We start from the raw sequence: 20,127 nt of genomic DNA, 5'->3' as shown, positions 1-20,127 counted from the left end.
TATATATGTGGATGCAGTCCTGCCATGTTTCCTGTCCGTCCTAAAAATGGACAAATAACTTATGAAGGGATTAGAGGTGCACATCAGGTGACTAATTTGACGATGACCCCTGTCTTCTGTTTAATCTGCCGGGAACCTGCTGGCTGGAGAGTCGTAAGAAATACCATACCCTTGTTGGTCTGAATTATCTGTTTTATGTGTTGGCAAGCTCTAATCTCTAGCTCAATATCTCACATGCAGCTTAAGCAGAGCCAAAGCCACCCTACTGTCAACGTAGGCAAATTTTTGCTGCCAGTTCCTGATCCTCCTCAGCCATAATGGTTCAAGGACAAGGCTCATGGCTCATGGCTCATGGCTCATGGCTGATGCCTCTCTCTGTTACTGAGAATCTCTCAATGTGATGTAATGTAATAGCAATTGAATAAAATTTGAAACTTAATAGTCATTTGCTTCTCTAGCCGAATGTTTTAGGATGAATGAGATATGTGGCAATGTGTAAAATGAGATATGTTTGATGCTATGTGGTAATGAGTAAATGAGTACCATTTTTCTTGGTATCCAAGTTGCCATGCCCAAAAGGATTGAATAGCTGACCAATTAATTGGAATCCCAATTGCTTGAATTAATAATCTAAGAATTTAAGCTAGCTCAAATTGTTCCATCTGATGCAAAACCCTATTTTAACTTATCTTTTTTAATAAAATATAAAAGGGTCAGCCCATAATTTTAGAACTTGAGGTACCAATTAAAGAACCTCTTATAATATTTATAAGTAAATTTTCTCATTTGAAAGCCTTTAGTGCCATTTGGATTGAAAAACTTCAAGTGTGTCCTTTTATTTAGAGTTAGTGGTCTTCATATTTCACTAAATATAGGCAATAGGCCAAATTTGAGAAAAAATAATGAATTTTGTTTGCCAAAAATTAATTTTTCAAATTTTTTTTATTGGGCAAACCTTTTGTAGACCCCCATATGAGGCTCGGTTTTTGTCATATCCCAGCAACTCATTCTTACCAGGTGGAGGCCTCTCAATGAGCCACTTGTCAACTCGTGGATGGCCACTGGGAATCAGAGTAGTGGGTGGGAGATGCAATCAGGGAGCGACACCTGTCAAGGGAATATTCTGAGGAGCGGGTCTGTTATGCAAAGGCTGCAGGCCGTTAGTGAGGGTAGGCGTGCAGGGATTCTGGCAGGGAGCGAGAGGAGGGGCGTGCAGGGATTCTGGCAGGGAGCGAGAGGAGGGGATTCTGTTAGCTGGAGGAGGAAGCTGCGACGGAGGAGAGGAGTTTTCTTTCTGAAAGAGAAGGTAGGAAAAACAGAGGAGAGAGTTTTTTTTTTAGGAGTTAGGAGCAGTAAGCTAGAGGAGGGTAGTGCTTTTGGCTGCTGTTTTGGGGCAAAGAGGATGATATTTTGAGAGAGCTGTGAGAGAGAGATATTTTGAGAGAGCTTCTGGGTTGGGAGATATTGGTAGAGGGTTACAAAGAGGTTTTTTTGGGAGTTGAAGAAAAGAAGAGGAGGTCCTGGAACTTGAGGAGGGGTATCTCTTTCGCTTTGGAGGGCAAGAACTTGGGAAAGAGTATCTTCTGGTACGTTTGGGACAACTTCTTGAACTCTTCTTACTCACCCCCTGTTTTCCTTCTATCTTATATCTTCTCTAATCGTCTTTGTTTTTCTTCTGATCATTGGTTGATTGTTTGGGTATGAATGTGATGCTACATTACTCTCTTCTCGTATTTGTTTATTTGAATATGGTTTACTCTCATTTTGATATTGGTTTTAAACTCTCCTGATGCACTACTAGTCTGAGAACCCCTGGATTCTCAATATGAAAGGGGATCCCACTTAATGTTCGGCTCACTCTGTTTACTCTGCCATGGGTACACTACACCTTGTTTTGTTTCCTCCTCCATTTCCGGTATCTCAATCTATATCCCTGTTTTGGCTCCCGCTTCTGGATTTTCTTTGGACTATTGGTTCGACGTTTTGACCCGCGCTTGAGGAGAGAAACATTTCTTATGATATTTTGGAGGGCAAGAACTTTGAAAGAGCATCTCCAGGGTTATTTTTTAGTGTATTCAGAGACGATCTGGAGAAGCCGTTGTACCTTCCTTTCTGAAGCTTCACCTGCTATCCCTGGGTTTGTCAGTTTCGTCTCTCTGTTCTCTTCAATGGCAGATTTGACCCACTAGACAACGTCAATTCCTCCCTTGCCGTTGCTGAAATGCTGGGAGGAGAGTTTCCTAGTAATGATTTCAAGAATGACGATTCCCAGACAGTAGATGTCACGCTTGGGGGGAAAACATGTTGGTTTTGAACCCTGCATGCGAACATGGCTTGGGATGCTTGGGTCGCGTTGACCAACGAATAAAAGGAGTAGCCTGTGAGAAATGGTACGTAGTCTTCATTGAGAAGAATATTGCCGGACTTTAAAGCGTAGAAAGCCTATATTTCGCGAAGGAGCTCATGGTGTTGTATTTGCCTAAGGACTCAGGTCATCGTGTTATGCATTGAGATTTAAAACCCAGCAGCATCTTGTTTGAAAATGGCTTTATAACTGAAGTTCTGATTTCGGGTTGGTAAGAATAACACTTGATAGAAAGAACAAACACATCCTGGCATGTGTGGGGAAAATTTTTTGTTACTCGGCATCAGAATCCGCATGCATGGCCACCTTGGCGCGCGTGCCGCTAGCTTTGGCTAGTTCCTCGCCTTCACACCATTACTTGCATCCTCTGTGAAGGAACTCTATTGCATGATAATCAGGCCGACGCGAACTGCAAATCTACATGCTGGGAATGAAGGTCCCAAAAGTCCTTCCTCATTGTAGTGGTGGCTTCATGGGAGTCCAGGCGGCATCGCTGGTGGTGGCTCCAGCGGGTTCGGCAGTGGCAGCAGCGGCGGCAGCGGTGGCGGCTCAGAAACAGAAAAGCTTTGTTGCAGAGAGTTGCAACCGGCATCGCTAAGGTGGTTGATCACTTCGCTTTCTTGGTTAACGTTGCTCGGGTGAATGAACCACCAGTCAGAAATTCACAGGACGCTTTCATGATGGAGACGCGTGCAGCCAGAATGGTTCAAGCAGCTGACTCACTACTGAAGTTGGTGTCAGAGCTGAAGCAGACTGCAATCTTTTCAGGATTTTCATCTCTTAATGACCATGTAGATCAAAGAAAAGCATCTGAAGTCGTTTCCATTTCTACGTGTTTAAGAATTCAAAATGATGGGGTCTTTTCTTTCAAGAGCTCTCATGATGACTTTTGTTTATGATTATCCTGCATGTGAACGCTCCAAAACTGTGGACAAGAATGAGCCAGTAGCAAGCCAATATCAAGTAAACTGGAAGCAGAAAACGCAAATGCAAATGCAAATTCTCCTCAGAAAGTGACTGTCATTGAGGAAACAATCCGGGTTGAGGATGATGAATTTTGTGAGGAAGAATATTCATGCGGTGTACAGTTTGGCTTCAGTTGCTTATCAAAGACACACTCGCCTTGTTCCTGTTTGATACGGGAGTTTTTGAACCAAGAAGTACCGAAATGAATCAAAAACAGTCAATTGGATCACAGTTCATATGAAGCCTTGTCCGAAGTGTCACAGACCTGTGTCGTAGGTGGAACTAGAACCAGTGAGGGCGCAATACTAAATACATCTCTGGGCCCCATTCCTACCAGGCCACGCATGAACACCTTCAGTATGAGCCACCGTTCAGCCACGTGTCCCCTTCCCTCTGTTTCATCCTTGTTAGTTTTTTATAAATAATCTTATACTCCTATTTCTTACATCTTTTTCAAATTCAAGCTTTTAAATAGTTTTCCAATCTCTATACATTTTAAATAATTTTACTTTTTTCAAATTCCCATCCTTAGGGTTATAGGTCCTAAAAATCACATTTTTAATAAAAATTGGTTGCCACTTTCTTTCTGGCAAGCCATTTTCACACTGCCTCTATTTTTTAACAAAATGTTTTAAAATAAGCATGAATTAAATTTTGTAATTCCGAGTGATGGAATCTACGGAATTAATTCATGCAAAAATAAACAGGTTTTGGTGGGGGCCCCACATACATGTTTTTTTATAATTGATTGATTGATTAATTGATTTAATTGTCATGCATGATTGATTTTATTTTGTTATATGATATGCTTGAAATTATTTTTTAATTGTGTACTAACCCCTCTTATGATAGCGCGTTGATCGTTCGTGACCTAGGTATACATCCACTCGCATCCTAGTCATTCTCATTGCATGTTTTGATTCTCGTATGTGTATGATTCGCTCTGAGTATTCATTGATTTTCCTTATTGATTGTCATGTCAGTTTCACTTTATTAGTAGAGACCCGACTTTAGGGACTTAAAGGGGTGCTACGGTCCATACCGTACCTTCCCGATAAGTAACCTGACCCCCGAACCCGATCCGGTTTTTCACAGACCACCTTTTTCCAAAACAAGGAGTCACACTTAGGGTTTTATTTCTTATTTTGTTTACCCTTTAAAAATAAAACAAAAATAAGTGGCGACTCCAAGTCAGCTTTTAATGAATAAAAATCATTTTTTCAAATTTAAAATCGAGCTCGCCACCGAGTGGGAAACGCATGAGCCGAAATGCGGGGTCCACACCTTTTTTTTTTAATTAAAAATTTCACTAAAAGCTTTCATTTTTTAACTAAAATTGGAAACTCAAATATTGATTTACTTAGAATTTGTTTTTTACAGTATTTTTATTAATTTCAAATGGGGTTAAATGTTTAAAGCATAAATGTAGTACTAGAAACATAAATCTTGAATTATTAATTCTTATTTGCATACAGATATTATTATTATTTTTTAAATGTTGAATAAAACAATATATCAAAAATAAAAAAATCAATTTTTAAATTTTCTAAGTCATATCCTTTATCAATGCAAAATAACAAATGTTATTGTGATGATATTTATTCATCATAAAATATATATAAATCTTTAATATTACTTTTATTTAATTAATTACTTTTTTATGATTAATTTTTTATGTGTGTATTTTTATAAATTTGTGTGGTCTAATAATTTGTGATGTTTATTTTTATCAAAAAATATTTAATAACAAAAAATCTTATAACATAATAGATTTTTTTATCATATATATATATACACTAGCAAATAATTTGTCACAATTAAAATATTTTCAAATAGTAACACTTTTATATGGTTCGTGTGTTTGTGTAGTTCACATTTCTAACTGGGCATTTGGTCTCATAAATCATACCATTGAAAAGGATACAATAATTTTTAAAAATATTTAGTAAAGTATGACACTTTTTAAATTATTTTAATTCTTCAATAAAATGAAAATGTAAAAGGAATTAATTGGTTAATATATATAATTAAAAACTTATATATGTTCAAATTATTAATTGTTTATATAAATGTAAAAAAATAAGTGTTCCTTGGATACATTTTTTATTTAAAAAATATATAGTAGTAATAAAAAACTGTCCGAATGATTACCATATTTGTGGAAATAACTGGTTCTTTTCAAAACTTGAAAGATAACTCATTTTGGATAAAAATACCCCTTTTATTTTTGTTTCTATCATAGCACAAATTTTCTTTTATTTTCATCTCATTTTTTTTCCCTTTTGATTATGTTTTTTTCTTCATTTATTCTTCGATGGTAAAGAAAGTTGACTTATGACTTATGACTTATGATTATGTAGAAATAATATTTAGAAAAAAGAAAAGAAAAAACGAGAATGTAAATCTTATCAAAGTAGAGCTTAGATTCGACTATATAGAATTGAAATTACTCAAATTGTAGTGGATTTGTGTTTAGGGTTAGAGTTTTAAGACAAAGTAAGACGTTAATTGATGATTATGAGGAGACAAAGAAGTGTTAAATTATGAATGCAAAGTTTCAAAACAAACTGATGTTTGTGGGGAGAACATGAAGAACAAATGCGCTTAGTGCAGAGATGCAATAATATTTTGATGATATTATTTTATCCTAATTGTAAAAGTGATACTAATTTTTGTCACTAACTACTATTCCCAATATACATATTTTGATGATAAAGTAATTTTTCACAAAAGAATAAGTGATTTCTAATTTCTAATTTTATTTTTTCCATAATGCAATAATATCCTAATTGTACCCGGTAAGTATATATATTTTATATAAAATAGTTGATCATTTTGTTACAAAAATTATTTATCATTGGAAATTAAAAATTACTGACAAATATTTCTATCACAAATATATGTATTTTGTCATCAAAAAATTTCCGATCAAATTTTTATGTCACTTCTTTAGTTACAAAAAGTAACTTTGTACCAAAACTTAATGGTAAAGTATTTTATTACAAAATCTCCATTTCATATCACAAGACTTATAATTGGTGATGAAATTTCAGTCTTAAACAAAAAAATTTGTCAACTAAATATCACATTGGTTGTAGTGAATGTGAAAGAGTTTTGTAACTCAAAAAAACATGGTTTTCATTGATCTAGGTCTCCTATCTATAGGAGTAGACAAAATCAAAATTAAATACAATATTTAATCTTTAAGAGGAATAGCAAAAGTCTCTATGAATAACTATGTGGTCGTTCACAATTATATGTATAATAGCAAGTCTCTAGGAATAGCAAAAGTCTCTCTCTCTCTCTCTCTCTCTCTCTGGGAATAGCAAAAGTCACAATTATATATATAATAGCAGGTTGTTTACAATTTTCAAAATTGTAGACCCAAGTTAAAGGTTTTGTAACAATAATGGGCCCAACATTGGGTCCTAAAAGCCCATCTATCTAACCATTATTTTGAAGGACCCTCTGGGCTCAAAGCCCATGCCACAAAACCACGAACCAAGAACCCAACCAGCTCTCTTCAATTCCTTTTAGCTTTATATTTGTAAGTCCGGTTCCCCAGTAAAATGACCACCTTTTTTTTATCAATTTTTTTTTATTTAATATATATATATATCTATCTTTTTAACCAAAATTTTAAATTTCTTTCTTCTCCTTAAGCCTCTCTTACTAGCTTTTTATTTTCTTCTTTAAGTATTTGGTGAAACTTAATACTTATTACTTAATGATTTAAATTGACTTTAAGTTAAATTATACTTAAATTGTTAACTTAAAACTTATTACTTTAAATATTAAAGTTATTTGATAAAATTAATTTAAAATATATTTTAAATTATCAAATTGACATACTTATCATTGTAAATTATAATTAAGACAAAGAAGATTAAGTAACATTGGAAGTGATGGAGTGACAAGGAAGATCGTGGAGATAATTATAATAAACAGGGGTAAAAAGATAAAACAAGAATATGGACTTAAAAATAAGTTAATTATTGCTTAAAATTATTTTTTATTTTAAGTCATACAATTAAATTATTTTATCAAATATACTTAATTTAATTAATGATTTAAATTAAGTTATTAAATTGGTTTATCAAACACCAACTAAAAGTTAAAGTTAAAGCTAAAATCATGTAACAATTTTTACTAAATATAAAAAAAAAATTATAAGAATTAAAAAAAAATGAATTATTTTAAAAATGGAAACTCTTTAATATTTATATTAAACTCTTTTTCAATTTTTTCCAAAAAAAAATAGTTTGGATATTTTTATCGATTCCTTAATAAAGTTTGAGATGACATCAGTTTTGATGAAGCATTTTTCATATTTAAGTTCGTAAATTGAATTTTATTACTAAAAATAATTTAAAACCGTTTTTAAAAACCTTTTAGATAATTAATTTCCAAACGTTTTTAAGGCCTTGTATTAGAAGCAATAAAGAGTCGATATTTATCAAAACCATATACCCATCATGATGAGTCATTTTCATGATGAGTCAATGCATAAAAAATAAAAAATGATTAGTATATGGTTTTGGTCTCACTTGGTTTGTGATTTTTAGGGTTGAAAGTCTCTTATAATGTTTGTATTATTATAATGCCCCCACGTGGATTGCACGTGTGACTGATTGAACGTATCAATCAATCCACAGTTTGTACAATTGTTTAGTCGCTGACAATGAAATGTACACTTTATTTTCTTATTCAAGTAATGTTGATCTTATGAATGCAAGCGACTCTCTGATATATTTTCATATTTTGGTATGTGTATCATTCTTTTGAAAAAGAAAAAAATTATAAAATATTATTAAAAAACGATGAAAAACTATATGATATAACTATAATTTGATATTTTTTTCTTTAAAAATTAAAAAATAAATTGAATATTATTTTATAAAATCATATAAACTATAAATATTATCAAAATAATAAATCAAGGTTAAGTTAAGTTCGAGTTACTCAAAACTTTAACCAAATCCAGCTTAAATTGAGTTTTGGTTCTAAAAAAAATTTAATCGTCCAATCATAGTATTAAAAATAATTATTCAAACTCATTTAAATATTAGGTTAGGTTTAGTGCAGTATGATTAATTTGTCCAAATTACACGTTAAATGGAGGTAGAACAATAATAAAACTTAGGTGTTCAACTTTGACTTTTAGGTGAAGAGCTTTTATTTTCTATCTATTAAAAAAAAATGAAAAATCAATACCTTTGATTGTTACATTTTCACCTTTAATTTTAGAATAAAAATTTTAAATCTCATATTTTATTTTTATATATTTTAAAATATAATTAAAATTTATATCTAGATATCTAGTATAATAGGTTTTGGAATAGTTATATTTTTAAATTATCTAGTATAATAGTTATATCTATTAAAATTAAAATATAGAAGAAATATAATTAAAATTTATATATTTGTAAATTAATTTTTTTATTTTTAATGATATAATTAAAAACAAAATATACGCATAAACTAAATTAAAAAATATATAAAAATAATTTATTAACTTTAGATATTTTTTATTTTTTCATATTCTTATATTTTTCTTGTTTTCTTTTCATTTTGGCTCAATGTTTTCATTTTTCAAAGAATTCTTACATCTTTATTCACATTATTTAGGAATAAATTAGAGAAGGGTTGAATCTTGCTAGGAGCTTTACATTACTTTGAACAAAATTTCACCTTTTTATACTAAGTTTTTTGTATAAATTAAAAGTATAAAAGTACAGTCCAAGTAGATCTTAGCATATTATCATATTAATAATATATTAATACAAACAAACTATAAATGGCCATGTTTATTGTTTAGAATCTTATATGTATATAAGACTAAAATCGTATGTTAACCGTCGAAACAGGTGAGTCCCGCTTTCCAGGAATAATCTGACTCAGACATTCATGATCTAAATGATTCGATTCTTTATTGAGTCTTTCAGTGTTGTCATCAGAATCTATCTCCAATCTACTCATGGCATACCCCACTTCATTGGCAACATCTTCACTGGCTGTAAAATACATGTCAGCTCAAACCCTACTGTAAAATACATAGACTAGACCAACATCATTTGTTAACGCGGATTCCTTCAATAAGTTTTAGCAGCCCCTTATAAAATTTCAAAATGTTTTTAGTGTTCTTGAAATTAGAAAGAACGAGAATACTTTCTGAATTATTGTCAAATACATTATGAAATTAATGTTGTAACAAGTGATGGGAAACCCATCATTGGTCATAATCACAAGGACAAGAAAGCATAACCTGAGGTCAACTTTTGGTATGGCACACCATCTACCCATATGATTTCATTTCAATGCAAGCAACGATCTATAATACTCACACTAAACATTAAAAAAAAAAAAAAAATGAAGGTTGAAAATTATTTTTTATTTTTTATAGAATAAAAATAAATTTTATGTGTGGTGTTTTATTTTTAATTATTTTATGTATTTATATAATTATTTTTTAAATAATTTTTAGAAAATAAATAAAAATAATTAAAAGATGTTATTTAAAAATATTTATTTTTTATTTTTAAAAATAAAAAACAAAAAATATTTTTTAATTATTAAACATGTTTTTATGTTTTTATTTCTGAAAATAAAAACTATTTTTAAAACAATTACTTGGCCTAAATTACTAATAATAATTTAGTTAAAATATAAAAGTATATTTTTGTTATAAAGACATCGTCAATAAATAAATGTAGGTCTTACAAGCGTGTAACCGCGTGGGGCCACCACTAGAGCAAATTTGAAATACCAACTAGTAGGGATGGCAACGGGGCGGGTTTTTCGGGTACCCGCCCCGCCCCGCCCCTAATGGGACGGGGTTAAAATTTATTAAACGGGTTTGGGACGGGTTTGGGAATTTTTTTTAAAACCCGGGGCGGGTTCGGGTATTGCCCCACCCCGCCCCGTTTACATATAAAATTAATTTTAAAATTTAATTTAATTTAATTTTAAAATTAATTTAATTTAAAATTTAATTTTAATATTTTTAATATATAGATAATAATAAATTTTTTTAATAAAATAAGTTATAAAAAATATAATAATTTTATTATTTATAAAATATATTTATTTAATGTAATTAAAATTTTTTAAAGTAAAAAAAAAAAAAAAAAAAAAAAAAAAAGCTAAACGGGGCGGGGCGGGGCGGGTATGGGAATTTCCCATACCCGCCCCGCCCCGCCCCGCCCCGTTTATTTTTTAAAGTGGGACGGGGATGGGAATTTGTTTTGCTAAACGGGGCGGGGTTGGGATAGGGGCGACCCGTCCCGAACCCGCCCCGTTGCCATTCCTACCAACTAGTCAAGTAAGCGTTATGCCGGAATTGACTCGGGCAATCGGTTCCATTTGCCAAAGAACTAGAAGAGCGGATCGTCTTCTTCGTCTTCCTCATAATTTCGTCTGTTTCGGATCTGAGCGGTAAATTTGTTGTACTCGTATATTACAATAAGATCGAGCGGGTGACGCGGTGGGGGTTTCTGCCAAAGAATTTTCTTCTTGGTGGTTTCGTTTGGACGGGGGGAAGGGTATTTGAATGAGGTGCACAAGGTAACTAGTTTAGAAAGTTACAAATAACCTACTAAATAGCCATTGATAACATAATGGGGGATTATGTAATCATGCCCCATCTAAAAAAATAACATTTTTTAGAACTTTGACTTCTAATTTTCAAAGGATTTGTATTTTGAGGAAAATAACCTTCAAAATATTCACTCAAATAGTAAAAATAATCAACATTCCAAACTTACCCTAAACCCCTTCTCTCACCTATCACCAACTACCACTTTTTTTTTTTTTTTACTTTGACAAGAAAAATGAACTCATCATTATTATTATTAAAAAAAAAACAACTTTGACAAGTGGCAATCACCATACCACATCATTTTCTGCTTTTTGCTGTGGTAGTTTTTGGGAATGTAAAGCGCAGTTAGGAGGTAGGAGGCTTTAGAGAATTTTCTTGGTGGTTTCGTTTGGGACGGGGGGAAGGGTATTTAAATGAGGGAGGAGTGTGGTTGTGGAGGTAGAGAAACAAGTTACAAAAGCGATTACAAGAGCTAGTGATGGAAAGCTATTTGGACGAGAACTTCTCAGGAGTGAAGCCAAAGCATTCGTCGGATGTCAAGAACCCCAAGCGAAGGTTCCGCTTCAGTGCCAACCTCTCCAAGCGTGTCGAGCCGGCTGCTATGCGCCGCACCATTCAGGTCTCCTCTCTAATTCATTACATTTGCCTTTTATTTGTAAATAAGCTCTCGTATTGGAAACCTAAATATTGGACTTGATCTGGAACTTGAATATGGGCCTTTATGGGTTTTAAATCTCGTTCCTTTCTCAAACCCTTAGTAACATCCGCTCCCAGTTTGTAACATCCTCCTAATCGTTTAGATATTGTGGGCCGCGTGAGAGCCTTAAAACGCTTCTACAAGCAATTTTTTCACCCAATCCCACAACCTTCTCCACTCCATTTTTTTTTAATAATAATTGTGAAGTAGAAGGATGCAAAGGTTCAGCTGAACGGAAACGGAAATAGCGAGGATTAGGTTTCATTGAGTTGAGATGAAGATTCAAGATTATCTTGGGCACTAGGAAGTTACCAAAATATTTTGATAAAAGTGGTCAAGTTTATCATGCCTCTTTCAAGATCATTAAAAACTACCAAAATCTTTTGAGAATTAAAAACTACCAAAGCTTTGATTCCAGTTCTTACTTTCTCCCGTCATTCCTGGATTTATTGCTCAGTACTTTTATTTGCCCAAGTTGTTTTTCCAATGAACTTTTTAATTCTCAACTTCAGTGAAGAAGACTTTCCCAGCACATAATATCTCTTTTACCATAACTATGAGAATTTGTTCTCTGTATTGTTAAGTGACTAACTCTTTTCTGCATTCATATGTAGGAGAAATTGAGAATTGCGGTATTGGTTTCCAAAGCAGCATTTCTATTTATCCAAGGTGAGCTTCTTCTGAAATCAATTATATCTAACATTTATTATGTTAAAACTTAAAAGGTTCTCCAAATTGATTCCTCTTGGGATATTTGCAGGTGTACCTGTCAGCGACTATGTTGTACCTGAGGAAATCAAAGCTGCAGGTTTTCAGATTTGTGCTGATGAATTGGGATCCATTGTTGAAGGCCATGATGTAAAGAAGCTGAAAATTCATCCAAAGCAGCATTTCAATTTATCCAAGGCTGAAATCAATTATATCTAACATTTATTTAGAGCAAAATTATCCGGCCTTTTGTTTTCTTCAAAACTAATATTAATTTTTTTTTTTTTCCAAATTGGCTTCAGCAAAGAGATCCACCACAACGTCGCGCCCGTGCCAGGACCCCAATTGAATTACAGCTATTTCCTGAGCGTCCCAGTGTACCAACTTCTCCCAATGCAACTTAATTTTGTCTTTGTTTTCTTCTAAATGGTCAGAACATTTGTGTTGTGGTATTAGTAGTCTACTCTTTATAAAATGCAGAAGATGGCTAGGCAGGAAGAAGCTCCACCTGCATCAAGTCCCCCGCAGGCCAATATCATTTCTCCAATTCAAGGAAACGACGCACAGAACAGCTCAAGGTTTGCATGATCGATGCATTCAAATTAATGTCTTCACTAACTTTTCACTATTGTATCAAGATAGAATTGTTTTCTCAGCTAATTTAACAGTTTCAGGCAAGTTAGAAATGGTTTATATGATCCAAGCTATGACGCGATTGGTCTTCCTATTGACCCCCACCTCCGGTTGTTCGCTCTACAGAAAAAGAATCGTAAAAGTATGTACTTCTATGTGCACTTGTCCTCTTAATTCATTCGCCATCAGTCCTGGTTTTGCCTAGAATGATGCACTACACTACAATTTCTGGAGCGTAACATGACAGCATAGTTGGAGAAAATAAATAATATTTAGTAACATTTAGAAACATTTAGACCAACCGTAGAATTTCACTATCTGGTCGGTCTTAATTTTATACCCTTTCTAATGACAGGTTAAGTTTTGAGGCATGCGGAGCGGACTTGGCCGGATAGAGGAATGTTGTAGTTCGACTTGTTCTATATTTTCTGTCCTACCAGCTGATCCTAAGAAATATTGTTAAGACTTTTGCATGCATATCCAATGGTATCACTTGGACTTTTCATTATTTGATTTGTTTGAAGGGTTCGATTCTTGACTATAAGGTTTTGCCACGAGGTGACTAGAAATTGAATGGTCATAAAGGAGAAACTGTCTTTGAATTAAAATATATTCATTTCATTATATTTACAATTAGTAATTTATTTAAAATATAATTAAATTAAATTTTTATAATTTATACTTTATAATTTATATTTACAATTCTATTTATTTCATTATATTCATTACCCATGATATAAATACCACTATATTCATTTCCCATTTTATAAATACCCTATCACCCATGGATAAATCCATTAGCTTATTACCCAAGACCCATTTCTTCATCCTCATTGTCCTCTTCTTCTCTTTCAAACCTTTTTTTTTTTTCTTTCTTTATGAATGGGAATAAAACCATCCTCCACATCCTCTTCTTCTTGTTCAAACCCTTTTTTTTTCCAATTAGATGAATGAGGATAAAACCATCCTCCCCATCATCTTCTTCTCAGTCAAACCTTTTTTTTTTCTTTCTTTACAAATAGGTGAATGAAATTAAAACCATTTGTGATTGATTCTCCTCAACTCAAGTTCTAAGTTACTTCTCATTTTGAATCGATTCACACCATCTTCAAGTCAAACTCAAATATCAATTTCATAGGGGGCTTGCCCAAGGCGGATACGACTTGGCTGAGTTGTACTTGTCTCAGCCAATACTTTGGACCTTGTATATACCTTAACCGAGGGTGAAATTCATAGCTAATAAAACTAGGTCTACTAACATGCATGTTAAATTATCAGTAAAGTTCAAAATAATAAATTGTTAATTTATGCACCAATGATGAATATCAAGATACATGATATATACTCAAAGTAATCAAATATCAAGATACATAGTAATTTTTTATGTGGAAAACTCTCAAATTAATTATGGTGATAAAAAACCATGGGGCTTAAGACCTCTAATTTACAAATTCACTATTTGAGATTAAATTAAGTACACAAATTTACATGATCGTTTTACTCTAAAGACTTACTATTTAGCACCTATACTTCGATCCACATATGTGATGTAGTACCTCCAATACTTCAATGGATTCCTCTCAACTTTTAAGGGGATACAAATCCTTCTAACAAAACCTAGAATTCTACTTTTTCTGGTAACATATACTCCTAATTAAGAATTGATCAACTTTTTGAAGATGATTCCACTCACATGTACCAACCTTCCCACTATCAAGACCTAAGACACGATGTCTTTAATTTAAAAATGGGGCATCATCTGGGGATGTATACGCATGTACATACCACCATTTCCAGACCACCACAACGCTTGTTTATGATCTTGTTTTCTTCTGTTCAAATCTCTTGAGAAAATGTTAAAAAAATGCATATAATGCCTTTCTTCTGTTTATCCTGCTATCCTCCTTGAGCCTGTAATTAATTTTCAAATTGAGTGTTTAGGTTGTGGAAAATCTTATGACTAAGAGCATAACATTGAGTGACAGTGAAAAATTTTCTATTAAAAGAGTTCATTCAATTTTGTACTCATCTCTTTTTCTGATTCTATATTTGTTGGAGTAAAATCCAATATTGTTCTTAATTAGGCATCAAGAAGTTAAGATTGTTCTAAAAAGGTGGTTTCAAAGAGTTTCCATGTGAAAGTATGTAGCCGAAGATTGGGAAGTGTTAATTGGGAATGATAAAATTAATTTGCTGAGTCATCTCCATACTTAAAATACACCTATTGTTCACCCTCAAGGTCATGGTTGAAAGTATCATACGCAAGTACATGGCTGCTACAACTCTAAGATATATGAGTCAGTAGTGTACATGCATTTCAATAATAACTAGGTTCCGACTAGAAAATAATTGGCCTTACATAACCAAATCATAAGATAAGTTGGAATTAGGTCTCCACAACTCGAAGCTATAAAAATGGAAGGAAAAAAAAACAAAATAATCTCTACATTTTTCAGAGATTTCCTTATCAATCAAGGAAAAATGTCTCCATAATTAGTAACTAGTAAGGACGTTAAATTGATTTTTTTAAAATTAATAATTCACTTGTTATCCCAATTATAAAAAATTGGTATTGCCCATAAAAATAGGTGGGCATGGTAATATTTTAAGATTTTTTCAATTTTTAAAATTATTATAATTAATTGAAAATAACTTCAAATGTTATAGATTTTATTTTATTTTTATTATTTTGTTGAACTCATCTAATTATAATTATTAAATTTTTCCTTATTTTTTTAACTTTTTTATTCTCAACTATTATATTGTCTACATATTTTTTAATTAAGATAATGTGCATGCCACGCTAAATGCTTAATGAAGCACGCATCAAAGTCTCAAAAGGCCAAATTGATAAATCGAACTAACAAGTGTTGAGCATTCAACAAACCAAAGAGATCCCAAGAGCTACTAAAATCAATGACAGCTCATCAAAGCAAAATATTAAGTATAATTCATCATCTTCTGAGCAAAAGATAATTATTGTAAAGAAAATGCTAAGGTATTCCATTAATACCTATCGAAGTTCACATTTGGACCATTGAATATGTATGATGAAATTTAAACTGCTAAATCAGGGAACAAGTAAATGAGACTTAACTATAAGGGTGCAAACAAATAAGACTATATTACAAAAAATGAGACTTATATATGTATATATGACTATGCCTAATTCATGGTGCCATTTTGATATCTAACAAAAAAGTATCATTTTGTACTATTGATGATCCTTACTATAAAAGTTTATTTGACTATCATAAGAGTGTTTAGTACCTCATCCAAAAATTCTTTATAGTCCATTGAATGATGGTACAAGTAAATGAGACCAAAGGATAAAGATACAAACAAATGAAACTATGTTACAAATAATGAGACTTATGTATACATGACACCACCTGATTAGTGATACTTTTTCTATACTTACCAAATGAAGTATCATTCCATATTCTCAATGACCTTTACCATAAAAGTGGGTTTGACCATCATATCAGAGTATCAAAATAACAATTTTCAAATTATAAAGTACTTTCAATTGCAAGAATACATCAAACATATATGCAATTTGTAGATACCGTATCTCTAGCATTAATCTTCAAGCATTGCCCTCTAGAAAGACCCCAAAATTGCCAGCACCTCTATCTCAAACCTATGATAGAAAAAACAAATGATGTTAACAAAAATAAAAGCTCAAATTGAGAAATTAGATATCTAACTACAATGAAATATTTTTAAGATTGAATTCTAAGTTTAATTATTGTGTTTTTATATAATGGACCTAAATAACTATAAAATTATACTTCTTTTAAATTTCTAAAAGGAATGCAAAAAGGAAAAGAGAAAACAAAAGTTTCAAATATATCTTTCATGTTATTTTGGCTTCTAAATAGATAAAAACTCACATTATCTAAGAAATCGTTAAAATTAAAATTGAGCATAAATTTTAATAATCTCAATCATAAATAATGAAATATCTAAATTCAAATTCATAGAAACCACACTAACTATTAATTTCAAGCACCAAATGCATCTAAACTTAACAAAATAAAAAATCAAGGATATTTTCCTTCAATTCTAATAAGATAATAGATCTTATGTGTGCAAATTTTGTCTTTATTTCAAGAACTAATAAATGCACAAGCTATCTAGTTGAGAGATTAAATCTATAAATTTTTAAAAGAAATAAATTAATTAAATAAACAAAAAAGGTCTAAGAAATGGAAAATCTCCAAAATTAAAGAGAAAATCAAGCACATTTCATAAATGGGAAAAAGTTATGCAATATGCTGCTATTCTTTTTCAACTAATGTGAAATTGAAAACATATTTGACACAAAGTTGTGTGAGAATACATCTATAAGGTTCATAGAAATAATGTGTAGATTTCCATTTAAAGCTATGTAAACTAAGAATGACAAATAGCAAATTATATTATTTATATCTATCATGCCTTCTTAAAATACAATGTCAAATATTCCATAGATAGACAACTATGCATGAGTATGAAAATGTTGTCTAGATGTTCCTCTCATAGGCAGCTAATGCATGAGTTCATCAAATTCAAAACTTAACAACAATTAAAGCTGAGACAAACCACCCAATTATCAATTATTAAAGAACTCTTAATCCGAGCAAAAACTAAAACTAATAAAGCAACTAATAACAAAATATAAAAAGTTGCATTGGCACCCAATATAATGTTCATCCTAATGTAATTGTGCTCATTAAAACAAAAAATTTCATGGCATAAATTAAATGAAGAGACCCCATATAAGCAACAAGAAAATACTTCATACCATTACAGTGGTAATTAAGGACTACATAAATAATTTTAGTTGGCTTGTGACTATGAATTGAAGAATTAAAATTTTGTGAGGGTTGATTTATTGCTTATCAACCAAATAGCATATCAACATTTAACAAAAGAAAGAGTTTCAAACAATCATGATTTAGAACATTAAAATTCAGCCCTAAAAAAAAGAAAAAAAAACAAAGAGAAAGAACCAAACTAAAGGAGCCCAAGTAAAAATTCAAGTGCATAAATAAGTAAATTAAAAGTTAACCATATTAAGGAGAAAACCATGTCACATTATGCAAATTGTTTTTGTGTGCCCAAATATACAGTTCTGTTTCTTTAGATTGCATTAAAAGTCCAATGATATCGATATACAACTGCAAAGGAAATAGTAGAGATAAAATTTGAAGGAAATCTACTCATAATTATTGATTAACACATCCAAATATTATGGATCAACAAAGAAATCAATTTAAAGAAAACAAAACATCAGCCTTTACTAGCATAAAACGAAATAGGAATATATCCAAAACCCTTGGACCTTTAACCCATTGAGCTACATAGGAGGAACCTTATCTGACCCTACATTTCACATTTGACAGCCATCAGTTTTTTAAACAATTATAATTTTTTTTATTTATTTTACATCCATTATTTAATTCAATACAAATAAAAGAGCAAGAAAAATAGGTTGAACAGAAAGAGAAGAGGGAAAGATTTTGGGTGAGAGGCCTTGGAGAAGATGAAACAAGAGTGCCGATTTTTTTTTCTTGGCATCCAAACACATCTTGCAGAGGCAAAAAGTTGGAAAAACTGACCTGGGGTTGTCTTATTTTCTAGGGAAAATGGGTTTTTTTTTTCCAGAAAATTTGCTTATTTTTCTACATTTTTGCTACTATGTAATGGACTCTTTTCCTTGTAGTTCTTTTTCTAATCTTTGGAGCTTCATTCACTTATTTTTGTTTGAGATTTCGCTGATGGGTCATTGTTTATTTGTTGAAAAGCAGAGTAATTATAGATATTTTTGAAGGATTTTCTTTGATCTTGAGGTGATTGGAAGAACGTTTTCTTGGAGTTTGTAGTATTTTTTTTTTACCTTTATATTTTCTAGCATTTTCTTGAGAAAATCGAGATGGGTGTTGTTAATGTGGTGTCATTTTTGTTGGAATAATCAGAAATGGTGTAGAGGTTTGGAACCCGACTTTCTATTGAGGTGGGGAAATAGGAAAAGACTTAGATGCGTGAAAGTCAAAGATGGAAGAAATAAATCAGACTGTTTGGGTAGCAAGAAAATCACCTCTCGTGTTGATCGCTGTGTTATCACTGCCGAGAAAGAGACTCCCTATCCACAAACCCATCGTTTGAATAGATAATGACGACCATAGGTGGTGCATGAAGAGAAGGTGTTGTGGAGCTAATATGGGCGGCGACAAGTGGCTGTCAACGGTGGGCGATGAGAATGGTGGCAGAAGGGGTCGCCGTAGTAGGATCGTGGAAATGGTGTGCAGCCGACTGTGGTTGGCGTAACCGATTGTGGTTGGTCCAGCCGGCGATGACGACGAGGGAAGGCATGGTGAAGATGGGAAGGTGAAAGAGTGAGAAAGGAAAAAAAATGGAGAAAGGGAGATGGGTAAGTGGCATGGGTATGGAGAGAGAACGGGAAAGAAATAGGAAGGAGGAAAGAAGAAAAATAGAGAAGGAAGGGAGAGTGGCGGTGGCAGAGAAGTGGGAGAGAAAAATGTGATCTCTTAGGGTTCTTTGAAATGAATGGTAGAGATGAGATTAAAAAATAAACGGTCCAGATTTCACCAACATTAATCTTATCACACCAAAATTTAAGTTCTTATTCTATTAGTTAACTTTATGAGAATCAATTTATGGAATATATTTATAACTTTTATAATGTCAATTTACCATAATTAATTTTCTTCTTTCCTAATGTCTAAATTTGTATGAGTTAACTTAAAAAATAAAATTTTGAAACCTAATATTATGCCCGACAATTTATAAATCAAAATTTCAAATATCTTAATTTTCAAGCTTACACAAATTTATTAATTATTTTTAAATCAAATACAAGTTAATTACTAATTTAAAAATAATGAAAAATAGTTTATGAAAAAAAGATTATATTAATACAAACTCCAAAAAAAAAAAAAAATCCATTAACATCAATGAATAAAAAAAATAGTTTATTAGTATTGATTTTATTTATATCTAGTTATAAAAAAAACCATAATGTAGAAAATTTTATTTCACTAAAATTAGTGAATAAAAAATGATTTATAAAAATTTATTTCATTGCTATTGATATAGACTAAAAAAAATTTAATCAATTTGATAAAAAAAATGAAAACTTATATTAACATTACT

The 20,127-nt window shown here is 31.9% G+C and overlaps 1 protein-coding gene and 1 long non-coding RNA gene across 3 annotated transcripts; one reads left to right on the top strand and one right to left on the bottom strand.

Moving 5' to 3' along the window:
* The first annotated feature begins 11,346 nt into the window (after window positions 1-11,346).
* LOC117932744 (calcium-transporting ATPase 2, plasma membrane-type-like) lies at window positions 11,347-13,474 on the top strand. 2 transcript variants are annotated; one of them, XM_034854038.1, is made up of 7 exons: window positions 11,347-11,547; window positions 12,240-12,294; window positions 12,386-12,483; window positions 12,636-12,710; window positions 12,814-12,911; window positions 13,008-13,108; window positions 13,322-13,474. In XM_034854038.1, the coding sequence occupies exons 1-7, from the start codon at window positions 11,407-11,409 to the stop codon at window positions 13,324-13,326; spliced, it is 573 nt and encodes a 190-aa protein (XP_034709929.1). In that variant the 5' UTR covers window positions 11,347-11,406; the 3' UTR covers window positions 13,327-13,474. The 2 variants fall into 2 exon arrangements, with proteins under 2 accessions (XP_034709929.1, XP_034709928.1); XM_034854037.1 differs by having other exon boundaries at window positions 13,002-13,108; window positions 13,322-13,473.
* A 2,934-nt stretch (window positions 13,475-16,408) lies between these two features.
* LOC117932599 lies at window positions 16,409-19,462 on the bottom strand. The gene is made up of 2 exons (XR_004654196.1): window positions 19,052-19,462; window positions 16,409-16,609 (listed from the first exon to the last, which is right to left on the bottom strand). It is a non-coding gene; the product is annotated as an uncharacterized LOC117932599 (long non-coding RNA).
* Between the last annotated feature and the right edge of the window lie 665 nt (window positions 19,463-20,127).

This window comes from Vitis riparia, chromosome 15 (assembly GCF_004353265.1).
Source record: "Vitis riparia cultivar Riparia Gloire de Montpellier isolate 1030 chromosome 15, EGFV_Vit.rip_1.0, whole genome shotgun sequence".
In the NCBI taxonomy this organism is placed as follows: domain Eukaryota; kingdom Viridiplantae; phylum Streptophyta; class Magnoliopsida; order Vitales; family Vitaceae; genus Vitis; species Vitis riparia.
Note: the sequence above shows the minus strand (reverse complement) of the source record. Positions and strands in the feature narration are given on the sequence as shown.

Coding starts and splice junctions, on each gene's coding strand:
- LOC117932744 (XM_034854037.1), top strand. CDS start 11,407: ATGGAAAGCTATTTGGACGAGAACTTCTCAGGAGTGAAGCCAAAGCAT. Junction 11,548..12,239: donor CTATGCGCCGCACCATTCAG/GTCTCCTCTCTA, acceptor ATTCATATGTAG/GAGAAATTGAGAATTGCGGT. Junction 12,711..12,813: donor TATTTCCTGAGCGTCCCAGT/GTACCAACTTCT, acceptor TATAAAATGCAG/AAGATGGCTAGGCAGGAAGA.